The following is a 12,811-nucleotide window of genomic DNA, read 5'->3' on the forward strand; positions in this document are numbered from 1 at the left end:
AGTTTCTGGTGTCAGAAGGAGCCCTGAGTGGCCTGCACTGATTCCTACTACCATGAAGGTCCACAAACTGCACCCAAAGCATTGGTACTTGTTGCTGCTGGCAGCTGCAGGATATGACTCGTGGAGGGAAGCCATGAGAAGTTCTGGAGCTTGGAGCCTGCTCTCAGCAAGCCCTCCCCAGAGAAGAGGATCCTGCACCCACACTTACAGTGAGCAGCCCTCCCCAGAGCTGTCTCTCTGCCAGGGGCCAGTTCTCTCTCCCTGACTGGCACCTAGTGGCTGTGGGGCAGGAATACAGACTGAATTTTTACTGATCTAGGTCTGAGGACACTTAAAAAGCCCATATGGAAACCCCACACTGCCACAGGCTCCAGCCTACATCCTTGAAACCCTTTGTGCTGAGACACAGCTTGGTATTGCCCTAAAAAACCTCTCACAGCTCCTCTCAACTCTCCTCTTGGCAATGGCTTACCCCAGGCTCAGGGAAAACTGCTCATCCACTCCAAAACACATCTGAGGGTGCTGCAGGAACCTTCTGTCATTTGTGTGGAAGAGTCAACACCAAAGTCACCTGTAGCAGGTGCCCTGGATGGAGAGTCATCCCCCAGAGCCCTCTGGAGCTCCTGTGCCCAGGACAACCTGGAGGGCTGGCTCCTCTGAAGCTACACAGACCCAAGAGGAAAGAGTCTCTTGGCTTCCAAAGCAAGCTCTTGGCTTTCACCGATCCTTGGAAATACTTGCCCTGATGTCTTATTCACCTGTTAAATGTGCTAAAGAAGACTTTTCTCAGTTGGTCTCTCCAGTGAGCAGCAGAGTTTACAGTTAGGAGCTGCTGGCTCCAGGCTGCATCTCAGACCCTGTAGGCACGAGGTGGATGGTCTGCTTCTTTCATTTTACCCTCACCAGCCCATTCCTGCTGGGCAGCAGCAAAATGAGAGAAAAGTATCACCTTACCCTGGGTGAGAAGTCCCAGGAGACAGTGGGGTACAGGAGGTCTCCAGAGAGATCTGCTGTGTGAGTGTGGCTCCAGCCTGGTTCTTATTGTGTCCTCCTGCTCAACAAGAGCAATGTGCTGCCCATTGCCAAATGCTGCCTCCAGTGAGATGCCACAGGTCCTTCTGCAGGAATTTCCATCACAGAAAGCATTTGCTTCTACCCTCTGTGGCCATGTGCAAAGCCCATCCCCACAGCTGTGAGAGATCTTGGGGCATTTCTGCTCTCTGAGGTGAAGCCACAAGCACAGGACAACGTGTTTCCATTGTTTACCAGGAGAACAAGGGGCTACAAAACCACAGCTCCGAAAAAGGCAGATGGCTGCAGGAGAAACAGCGAGTCACAGCCAGAGGCTCCCTGATAGAGGCATCTTGATGCCCTCCTCCCTCCCATCCCAGCTCCCAGCACATCCCCAGACGTCTCAGACAACAGAAGAGACAAAGTCAGGCCATAAAGTAATGCCAAGACAAGTCCAAAACGTGCCCCCTCTGCTCCTCCTACTGGAACACCACCCAGGGAAGTCCCCAAAATCCCATCCCAGGGAAGGGAGGATCTGTGTCCTCAGCAAAGTCACTATGGTACCAGTCAGCTTTCCCAGGGCATGGGCTGCTCTCCCTGCTGCGAGTCTTTTCCTTGTCAGGGACTGGGGGAATTGATTTCCTCTGCCATTTCAGAGGATGCCTGCCTTGCCAGAGATTGTTTTGCAGAGTTAAGAAAGATAAGAAAGTGGTTAGCAGGCTCTTTGGTGGAGGAAGGGAGGATTGCTTAGTAAGGGAAAGGGGACTGCTCTGCTCCTGACAGACACACGCTGCCCTTCCTCTGAGGCCACTGCTCCAGGACACGCTGGTGTTGGGGACAAGGCCAGTCCATCTCCACACCTCTCCAAGCCCAGAGTTGCTCTGCTTGTGAGGCCACACTGTGCTGGTGACCAGAGCTGCTCCTCTGCCAGGGTGAGGATCTGTCTCTCCTGGAATTCGGGAAATGTGGCTGATGAATGTTTGATCCAACATCTCGGCTGCAAATCTCCAAGTTGCTCTTGCAACAGCCAGAGCCCTTTTTTTGCAGGGTATGTGGGGAAAAAAAAGAAGAAGAAGAAAGGCAGGAGCCAAGTCCAGGCTGCCCACGCTGTGGGGAAAACATTGCAGTTATGTGGCAACCTCCCTGCTTCAGAAAGTGCCTCCTGAGCAGTGGCAGGAGGGAGCTGACCTCACTGGGAGGAAGGAAGAGGAAGCCCTGAAGATGCACAATTTGACCCACAGAGTGATTCCTGCCCCACAGGAGCACACTTTGACCCACACAGTAACTCAGTGATTCCTGCCCCACAGGAGCACACTTTGACCCACACAGTAACTCAGTGATTCCTGCCTCACAGGATGAGACACCAGTGCCTGGGGCAGCAGAGGGCTGTGACAGTGGGGAGTTGGGTGCTGGAAGGAAAAGATTCACAACACTGGCAGGGGCTGCCCAGAAGGGCTGTGTGTGGAGTCTCCTTCTCTGGAGACATTTCAAACCCAGCTGGATGAGTTCCTGTGTGCCCCACTCTAGGTGGTCCTGCTCTGGTAGGGGGGTTGCACTGGATGAGCTTTTGAGGTCCCTTCCAACCCTTGAGATTCTGTGGGGGAGCAGGGCTGAGGATCTACCACACAAAACCAGCCAAAAATAGTGCAAACCAGAGCCTACCCTCCCAGTACCCACCTGCACCATCCACCCCTCACCTTCCCAACGTGACCCCTGCTCCAGGCAGCAGGTCCTACCAGTCGTGCCACGGTGCCCTTGCAACCCGAGGCGTTAACGGGCTGCCCCGGCCCTCGCCAAAAAGAGAGAGAGGAGGGGGAAGAGCTGGAATATTCTGCCTGGTCCTGGCAGAGCTGGGGTTGGGAAACCATTTCTGGGGAGTTTACACAGCTTATACATTCCCTGTGCAGCTCCTGGCCGCCTGCCACCGCAGATGAGAGTTTTATGTCGAATCTGAAGTTTGACCACAAATATTCCAACTTCCTTGCACCACAAATGCTGTATCTTCTCTGTGGTTTAGTTGGCACCAAGTGAGTATTTACAGATCCCTCTATGTCTGTCTGTCATTTAAATATCTCGTGGAGGTGCCAAAAGCTTCAGGAGTGGAGGGGCTCTTGGGGCAGACCCCCCTGATTCCCCCTTCAGTGGCCTTCATGACTCTGGGCAGCTGTTGGACAAGGCCTTGCAGAGGGCATTTCCTACTCACACTCCATTAAGCTTGCTTTTCAGAGAATGTCATCTGAGATCCTGCTGTAACTTCCCCAAGCTCCCTGCCTTGGTGGATATTTGAACTGGGATGAAAGCTTTTGGAATTTTCTCCTTTTCTTTTAGGAAACTTGGGATTTCTGAGCCTACAGGAGATTGTTTTAATGAGAACCACTAAAACCTCCTAAAGCAGCAACAGCTCCCACCTGGCTGCTGCTCCCAGCCTCCCCATGGCTGTTTTCACTTCCTCAAAACACAAGCAACTCTCAAGAGGGTGACAATCCAGACCTGCTGAACTGAGATCCTGCTCTAGGGATAGTGGTTAGAGTGGTTGGTCCCAGGGGCAGAATGGCACTGAATCCAAGGCAGGCCAAGTGCTGTGGAAGGTTCCTCCTGAACACCCCGTGCCAAGGGACTTGGGTGTTTCTGGGGAGCAGAGAGCTGAGGGTCCCTGAGCAGGTGGGTGAGTTAGGGGGAGCAAGAGCCCAAACTTTTGAGCTAAGGCTCTAGTCAGGTTTGTGTGTGTTTCATTTCCTTCAGATTTTTTAGTCTGGGACACAAATTGGACGTTTGCCCCACTGATGTGAGGGGAACTTTTGAACACGTAGCGCTGTGTGGTAGATGCTGTTCCTGCAGTGCTGCTTTTCCCACCCCAAGGACTCAAGCCACTGCCTGGATCGTGGCAGCACTCAGGGAGCCTTCCTACATGTCTCACCCATCCCTTGGGACCGACAGAGCAATTGTGTGCCAGGGGGCAAAAGCTGCAGCCACGGCTGCCCACATCAGAGGAAACAGATACCTGAGTCAGAGCAATGCCATGAGAAACCTCCTCCCCGCAAACCAGAAGCCAGACTGAGCAACGTCAGCACTGAGCTGCCCCACTTCTGCTCCTCAAGCCTCACCAGCACCCAGATGCTGCTGGGGGTGGGTGGCTCAGGGCACCTCCAGCTCCCCTCACATTTGCAAGCTGAAAAAGGAGCAGCTTTGCTTAGAGCCAACAAGGAGGCAAAGCCCAAGGGGAAGGGCCAGGGCTGGGGCTGCCGTGTGCAGGGAGGTTCCTCCGACCATCGGGGCCCGCTGCTGAATTCCCTTGAAAACAGAGGGTGGGGACAGGGAAGGCAAATGCAATAACACCAGAAAAATGCCACCACAGCTCGGTCAGCTGCGACACCACAGCCCCAGAGATATTAGCAACACTGGCATTTCCCCCCACCACAAGAACCACACTGGCAGCGTGCTCCCGGCTCGGGGCAGGGCGGGAGGCTGCTCACACCACTTCCAGCAGCCACTTCAGGGAGGGACAAACGCTGCTCTCTTTTGCTTTACAGCGAAATGCTGCCACTTAGGGGACTCCTGATGACGTTCCTGTGCCTGAGAGCCCGTGTCCTCTTCGAGGAGGGGCTGCTCTGAGCGAGATTCGCTCCGTTCGCCTACCACAGAGGTAACTCCGTGCACTGGCTGCGAGCTGCAGCCCGCACGGATCCTGCTCTGCGCTGAGGAAGCAGCGAGCACAGCTCTGCTACTTATACCCCATACTCAGCTCTTTTGGCAGATGATTAATGGCCCGAGTCTCACAGTCACTTGCTTCCAGCCAGGCTGAGAGCTGCAAACACACCTAAGGAAGGGAAGGAGGAATTGGAACGGCGGCGGCTCGGTGGGGAGAGGAAAATTATTCGCTGTGTCTTTTGTTTTGTGCAGAGCTCCTCCCCCCTGAGCGGGATGCTGAGCACAGAGCAGGGCCCCTGCCCCGAAACGGAGCAGCTGAACCAGAACAATAGGGTGGGGATTCTGGATGGGCCCCGACAAGTGGGGTGGGCTGGAGCGGGGGCACCGATCCATCCTTTTGACTTCATTCACACTTACAGCTGCATTAGAGACATTTCCTGAAAGCACAGTAGGAAGAGAGGGGTATTCGCTCACTCCACCCTCCATCTAACACTGTCCTCGCGATCCAGCCGTGCTCTCAGAGCCAATTTTGGCCTCTGGCAGAGCTGCAGGCCAGACATTACAAACGCTGGTGTGAGCAGCGCAGGTCCCCACCCGATGAGCAGCACGCAGACTTGGAGCAGAGAGGAGGGGTGCTGCAGCCAACACAAAACCACCACAAATCTAATCAATGTAAGGAAATACAGAGAGGTTGAGAGTGTCCCAGGCAGCCCCGAAGTTGACAAGGAGGTGTCAGGGGTGGGATCTGAGCGTTTGGCTTCGGGATAAGGAAAGGTGCAGCCGCCGCACGATGCCACGTGAGGCGAGGCAGAGCTCCCTCGGCACAAGAAGGGAGGGGAGGGCCAGCCAGGCTGCAGGAGGGCTGTGGGGCAGGATTTGTGCCACCACCACACTCCCACCCCGGGGTGGGTACCTGACCTGCTGTGCCTTCATCCCCTGACAGGCCATGCCATGACCTGCGCTGTGGGACTGCAATCGGCGCGGCGAGCCCCGCGCCTGGCTCAGCGCAGCCCCGGCGCATCTGATCCTGCATCTGCAGCCTGACAAACAACTGCTGGGGTGGGTTTTTTTTCTGTTTGGCTAAAAAAACCACTGAATAATAATAATAAAAAAAAACCCAACAAGCCCAACCCAGCCACCCTCTTCCAAACGTGGAGTTACTCAGCCTGACTCACCCCAGGGCTCTGCCGTGCCAGCCATACCCGCTGCACCGCACACCTGGGGCTGCAGCACTGCCCCAGTGCCTGTGACATGAGCTTCCTGCAGCCAAGCTCATTGTTTTCAGCTTCAAACTTCACCCATTTCTGGTGAATCCCCAAATTTAACACACAAAAGAAAAGAGAAAGACCCTTCCTTCTTTCTTTTTAAATGGGAAAAGTATTTCTTTCATTCTCCCATAACACAAATCCAGCAAACATGAAAAACATGAACCCAAACCAAAGCTCAGACATCACATCTGGGGAGAGACCAAGCATGGAAAATTTTAATCCAAAGGTTAATGTTTGGGAAGCTCCAAGTGTGTGAAACACACACACACAAAAAAGGGGGTTAGATGGGTGCTGCTCTGCGGCTTCCAACGGTTGTTGCCGCCAAGTGGTGGCTTTCAAATGGTGTCTTTCCTGCCCCAGCCCAGGCACTGGGGTCAGGGCTGAAAACAGAAAACAACTGAAATCACTGCAAGCAAACAGGCAGAGCAGATGCTGGAAAAGCCAAGCGAGGAAGGAGCCAGCAGCACGAAAACACAGCTCGAGCGCTGGGACTGGGAACAGCCCAGGGTGAATCGCCCCGAACCAGGCGGCGGCAGTGGCATTGGCCACCCTCTCCTGCTGCCCAGAGCTCTCCTGCTTCAACACCCCTTGACAGCCCTGTGCCACTCCTGTCCCAGCTGTCACCTCCAGCTCCTTTGCTCTCTGCTCTGCAGGATCACACTGCTGGTTATCATGTCTTTAGGGGTTTTTTTATTCACACACCAGCGTGAAACTTCACCCTCTTCACCCAGAACAACCAGCTCCTGCCCAAGCATAGAGCACCCTCACCTTGGCCCCAGCACCCTCACCCCGACCCCCTGTACCTGCCCAGAGCAGCAGCTCTGCTGCTCTCCCACTTGCTCTTGCCCTGCACTGAGACGCTGGGCTCCCACACCCCTACTCCCGCTGCAGATCTGCCCTCTGAGCTCGTCGTGCCCCCATTTCCCCCACATCCTGCCTCCAAAATGCTTTTGTCTTCATCTTCTGCATTAGATTATGCCCTTTCCAGGCTGCTCCTTCCAGACACTAGAAATCTCTCTCCCCCCAGCTACAAGAGAATAGCATCCTAATTGCCTTTGTTAGGGACGGGGCCACGCTTGTAGAATTGCCACGTCTGCTCATCACGTATCAGCAACAACAATGGCTTAAAAGCTACAGGAGTCGCAGCATTGAGCCCTCCCACACTTAACTAAACAGAAAGAGAAGGCACCATATGTGTGCAAAGGCAGCCCTGTCAGGTGGGTGGGAGCCAGGCACCCCGGGGGTGGGAAGGGAAGGCACAGCACCAGCCGGCGTGAGAGCATCCGGCAGAGCCGCACCGAGGGACGTGGGGTGGGATGCTCCCTGGGACCAGCCAGGGCACAGTTGCTCCCCAAGGTAGCACAGATGGGTTTCAAAGAGCTGCAGCAGTCCTGCTTATGGGCTGGGCTCTTCTCCCAAGCACACACTTGCCAGGAGAGGAGCTGGACTGCTTCTCTCCTCACACAGCCTGTGCTCTGCCTGGCCCATGAGCAGCTCCAGCTACCAACCTCAGCATCTGTACACCCCAGGGATGCTCAGCATGAGCAGAAAGCTCTCCCAGACACAAGGAGGCAAAGCAAGCTCCACTCTAGGCTGAGATGGACTACTTTGCATCAGTGGACAGACCCACTCATGCCACCATACCTGGGTCTCTGTGGCTGGCAGGCAGTTGCCACTTCCCACAGGTCTCCAGAGTGCCACAGCCCAGCAGCTCCCTCCCAGAAAACTGCTGCTGAAGCCATGGGAAGGTTTGATTTTCAGGACATTCCTGAGATGCAACAAAACCCAACTGAGTCCTGCTGCAGAGGGAGGAGGAGTGTGACACCTCCCAAACAGCTGGGATGCCATCCATCGCTCCCCCAGGGTGGTGGTGCTGGCCACAACAAGGAGGTGAGTTTGGATGGATGATGGGGTTCAGCTCCAAAGATGCTCATTTGGAGTGGGCACAAAGCTGCTCAAGATGTCAGACACAAGCAGGCACTGGCCAGAAAAGGAGAGTCAGCTGTTAGCAGAGGATCTCTGCATCCAGATGGGAAAAACATAAAATAGCACCCAAAAATGTCAATGGTTCTTTAACAAACCATCAGATAACCCAGCACCAGAGCAGCTCTGTGTGTGCAGTGCCTTGCTTGGCTGAGACAGGATCCCAAAGTCCAGCCACCTCTCACGTAGCTCCCCAACCACACTCCTCTCTCTGCGAGAAGAAAACTAAACCTGCTCACAACTAACTGTGGAAGCATGGAGATGAGAAGAAGAAAGCAGAAGTGAGGTTGTGGGAAACACCAGGCATCTTTACAGACACCAAATGTTTCCCTAAGCTTAGCTCAGAAGAAAAAGGCTCTGCAAAGAAAATCTGCAGAGTACCTGTGTCTGGGCTGGGGAAGGGGCTGCAGGGGAAAGGCCAGCGGGAATGACCATGCCAAGGGACGACCCTGAGGAGGAGCTGAAGGGAAACCATGGCAGGGCTCACCTGCAGAGGCAGGGCAAGCGTGGGATGAGAAACATGAGCAGAACTGGCTGGCAAAGACAGGGCTCAGGACCAGCTCCCTCGGGGCTCGTGCTGGTGAAGCGTGTGCTAGCACGCTCCAAGGAGTCCCAGCAAAGGCCAGGGAGGCGTGCTCCAGCTGCCCATGGACCAGAGCTCCTGCTCTGAGCTCCTCAGCCCTCCAGCTAAGGGGGGAAAATGTAATCAGAGTAATTTCTAATAGCGAGAATATAAAGACTTGGAAGCTCTGGGCTGTCTCTTGACAACTAATTAATTACCAGGTAGCATCCCCTTGAAGCTGCCAACACAGCACACACAAGTTCCAGCACGACTGAGGGAGAGAGATGAACTTTCAAATCAACTCCAGCATTTCACTTCATCTCCCGCCACCATCTGAGATCCTGGGGGAACGGGAAGGGGTGGCAAGAGGCGAACTCTGAAGCCATCTGGGATCATCATTAACTCATTCACTCGTGGCCTCCCAAACAAAACGCCGAGTGAGCTCTGAGCAGCAGCTTCAAACCAGATGAGAGCTCCTCATGTTCTTGGGTTGTTTAAATGCTCTCCTGCCAGTTTGTGCAAGAGTGCCCGTTCCCTTGCAGCCCCCTTGCCTGTCCCCCAAGGCTCTGGCTCACAGGGCAGCCAGCCCTTCAAAGGATTAAGAGCAGAGAATATACTTCAAGTGGCAGCAAGAAAGGAGTAAGTGGAGAAGCATGTTAAGAAAGCAGAGAAAGGAAAAGGAGAAGAGGAGATGGGCAAAGTGACTGCTGCTGGCAGAGCTTTTATGGGAGAGCACAGAAAAAACCCACAGTGGCAGAAGGGGCTGTATCTTAACCCCAAGGACCAAGAGGCTTGGGCTTGAGCTTATTGACCTGGTTGGTGTGTCTATGCAGTGCCATGTCCAGCTGGTCCTTCCCCTCCAACCACATCCTACTTCCCCCCTGTCCTCAACAGAGCATCATTTTCCAGTTATTAGTTGCCAGCTACTATGGGACTGGTGCCACTGGGACAGTCATGAGACATTGTATGCCCACACAACCACCACACTGTGCTGGAGGAGAGGAATGTCCCTGCTTCAGGCAACCCAACACTGTTGCCATAAACCTCTCCAAGCCTGAGAGTAAGGGATCAGAACCTCAGACCAGCCCCAGGATCACTTCCAGAAGAAAGACACAAAAGAGCAAAAGTTATCTGTGCTGCAGAGGTCAGTGGGGACAGGAGCAGACACTGGGAACCACTGCAACATGCCAAGCTTTGTCCAGGCATCTCACACAAAAAAAGAGAAAGATAAGGCCAAGCTGCAGCTGAAGATCAGGATGTGTGACCTGCTGGGCTCAGGCAGCCAGGCCAGAGGATGATTAAATACAAGCCCTGTGACAACACCATGAGGCTGAACTGGAGATGACACATGAGTTATGGCGACATTTGGGGAGGGTCATCCCAGCAGTGTAACACTTCTCTGGCTCTAGAGGCACAGGGAGATGGGAGATGTTGTTCAGCCCTGGTCCATGTGAACCAAACTGCACCAGGGGACATCTGAGAGAGCTGCTTTTGTCTGTGCTCAGGGTGGTGTAAGATTGACCTGATCCTTGAGAGTGTGTGGGGATGGTGCTAAGTTGGAGGATTGTCTTGAGGAGACATTTGACACGTGACAACTCCCTCACTTCACCACATGAGACAACCCTGGGAGCCACCTAATCTGACTGGGCAGCTTGTGGGACCAGAGGCTTCCATCTCCCTGCTCCAGGCCACAGCTCTACTGGTGGCTGTGGATTTCTTCCTTAGACACCAGGACAGCCACAGGTCATCTTGCTCAGGTGCAAATATTCTAGGCTAAGCCAAAACATTTCTTTTCTTTTTTGTATTTACTTGATGTAAGTCCAAAAACTGAGATGACATCAAAGAGCCCACTGAGTAGATCCCCTCCAGAAACACACAGGGACTTTATCTCCTTAGTACAAACACCCTTCCCCTGCAGACTTCCTGGGAACAGCTGAAGCAGCATCACACTTCAAACACCAACCTGCACATCACAGGGGTGGGGAGGAGCTCAGCTCTGGACCAGGATTGTTAACAACCATTTCAAAGCCCATGCAGGATCACACACAAAAATTGTCACAGCCCTGGGGGGAACAAAATTCTCTTTGTCCTCAGGAGATGGGCTGCAAAGGCAGTGACAGGGCAGGAGCTTTCACATGAAGCAGTCAAGGAAGCCATGTGTTCTGATTTAAATGAGAGGAAAAGGAGAAGATTTAGATGATGGAGCAATTTACCCCTCCTGGAACTGGTCAGTGATTGTTTCCCATAAACTATAAAGAGAGGGATGTCCCTTCAGGATTTCAACCCAGAGGGTCCACCTTCTTCCAAGGGATGGCAACTGTCAGCACTTCTGTCCCTGCTGCAGTCCTCAGCTTGGGTCTGCCACTGGCTGGGGTCTGAGGTCACTTCCAGAGGGACAGAGGAGACTTGCAGGAGCCCAGGCTCAGCTGTGGCATGGAGTGACAACTGGGAGATATGCTGCTTCCTGGAAGAACTGCAACTGATGTGCAAATAATGAGAGAAAAATGTGGGGCGAGGGAGGGTTAAGGAGAGATTAGTCTGGGGCACACTCTGGGAGATACACAATGTGAAGTATGAGGGCAAAGGAAATGAAAACTGGAAACTCAAACATAGTCAAGAATCCAATCCCAGCCTGGGCAGGAAGTTTACACTCTGCTTCTAAATATACATATTTTTAAATCAACAAGCTTTGGTGTTCCTCAGCTCTACTGTACAGCTACACAGCACATGGAACCACACGAAGGCACTGCCAAGCTGCTGTCCACCACTGACATGGCACTGATGATGGGAAGCCCTGCCATTGCCCCAGCAGGGAAGAGAAAGCAGGAGCCTGAAGAAGCTCCTCTGGGAGAGCAGGATTCCCAGCTCTGATCCCTCTGCTCACCATTGGCACCCAGTCCCTTGCAGACAGACTCTCCTGTGGTCTCCAAGTGCCACGGACTGCAGACCGTGAGGAGAGGAAGCTATAACCTGTGAGCATGAGTCAGATGTGGTGCCTCTTTCCTTCCTGCTCTCTGGCCACTGCATTCATGCTCAGCACTTGGATAGTCACATATTTTTTTAATTTGATATAATTATCTCCTAGAAATTACTGTACACAGCCTCTTGGGATCTGAAGCAATTAAGTGAAGATAAATTTCTTTCATGGAGCAAGCTGTCAAAGGATGAAGCAATTTCATTCCCCATTTGAAGTGGAAGCTTTGGGTCATGCATGGTTTATTTGAAACAATGCCATCACCTAAAGCTGCTGATCTTATCTGTCTCTCTCTGTCTCTCCATTTCAAACTGCTGAAGATGTGCAGCGTGGCACTGCCTGAAGTGATGACATCTGGCACCAGGCCAGCTACAGAAACAAGCTGCTCCTCCCTGAGTCTGAGTGCAAGAGGCCAAACATTCCTATTAAAAAGGGGGAAACCGAGGTGAAATCTGGGAAGAGTGAAAAAGTGAGACTCCTGCCCAAGGGAACAAGAGACCCTCGAGCTACAGGAGCAGCGAGGTGTCTGCAGGAAGGGGTGGCACTGCCCAAGACAGGATGGGAGCACAGAGTGTATCTCTGAGGGTTAACAGTCTACCAGGCTTCCTCTTCATCACCAAACTGCCCTGAAGCCATCTAGATCAGGCTTCGAGGATTTCATCACGACAAGGAACAGCTCATGAGCTTCAGTCTGTACGAGGTGAGACACTGCAGGACAGAAATTACATCCCCTTAGCACATACACACTAAGTCTCTCAGAAATTCCAGCAAATTCTCTCCTGTCCTCACATTTCACCATGCCAAGATGTTTCACTCTCAACACAAAAAAGCCCACATAAAACCAAAAGGAACTCATTTAAATTCTCCAAAGTGGGGGGGTTTGTCTTGGAAAGGGGAGGATGATCAGAAATGCCATGGAGCAAAGAGTGACCACGATGAGCTCCACAGGTTAAGCCCTGAAGATGCTCAGATCCTGCCAGGGGAGGAAGGCATGTTCCCTAAGCCAAGTCAAGCTTTGTATCCTGAAGCAACCAAAAGGTGCCATCCTGCCAGATGAACAACTTTCATCTACCTATTGGCAACAAAAAGACAGAGGACATCAAGAAGAACAAGTATGAATGGATCCTCAAGTCCTCCTGTCTGTTGCTGACAGCAAACCAGTCCACTCATGCCACAAAGAGCCAGCACCCCGTGGGCAGGAGCAGAGCTCAGTGGCTGCTCACGCTGGCTGCACTTCTGTCATCTCATCTGGATTATTCATGCAACCTTCAGAAGTGCTGCCCTGAGCATTCAGTCTCTCAAACCACCCACAAGACTTTCACTGACACAGAACTGGGCAGGTAATGGCCTGGAAATCAGGCTCCA

At 53.1% G+C, this 12,811-nt stretch overlaps 1 protein-coding gene across 4 annotated transcripts in view; it reads right to left on the minus strand.

The window, feature by feature from the left end:
* The window catches only part of SMG6 (SMG6 nonsense mediated mRNA decay factor), a 113,926-nt gene that overhangs the window by 24,368 nt on the left and 76,747 nt on the right, over positions 1-12,811 (minus strand). Inside the window, exon 14 of one of the 4 annotated variants that reach the window (XM_062012282.1) lies at positions 10,859-10,951. The exons of the other annotated variants lie outside the window; for them this stretch is intronic. Within the exon in view, the coding sequence (XP_061868266.1) occupies positions 10,895-10,951 (57 nt within the window). The 3' untranslated portion in view covers positions 10,859-10,894. Of the gene's footprint in view, positions 1-10,858; positions 10,952-12,811 lie in introns of those variants that run through there. 4 annotated transcript variants of the gene reach the window in all.

Source organism: Colius striatus, chromosome 20, assembly GCF_028858725.1.
Source record: "Colius striatus isolate bColStr4 chromosome 20, bColStr4.1.hap1, whole genome shotgun sequence".
Taxonomy (NCBI): Eukaryota; Metazoa; Chordata; class Aves; order Coliiformes; family Coliidae; genus Colius; species Colius striatus.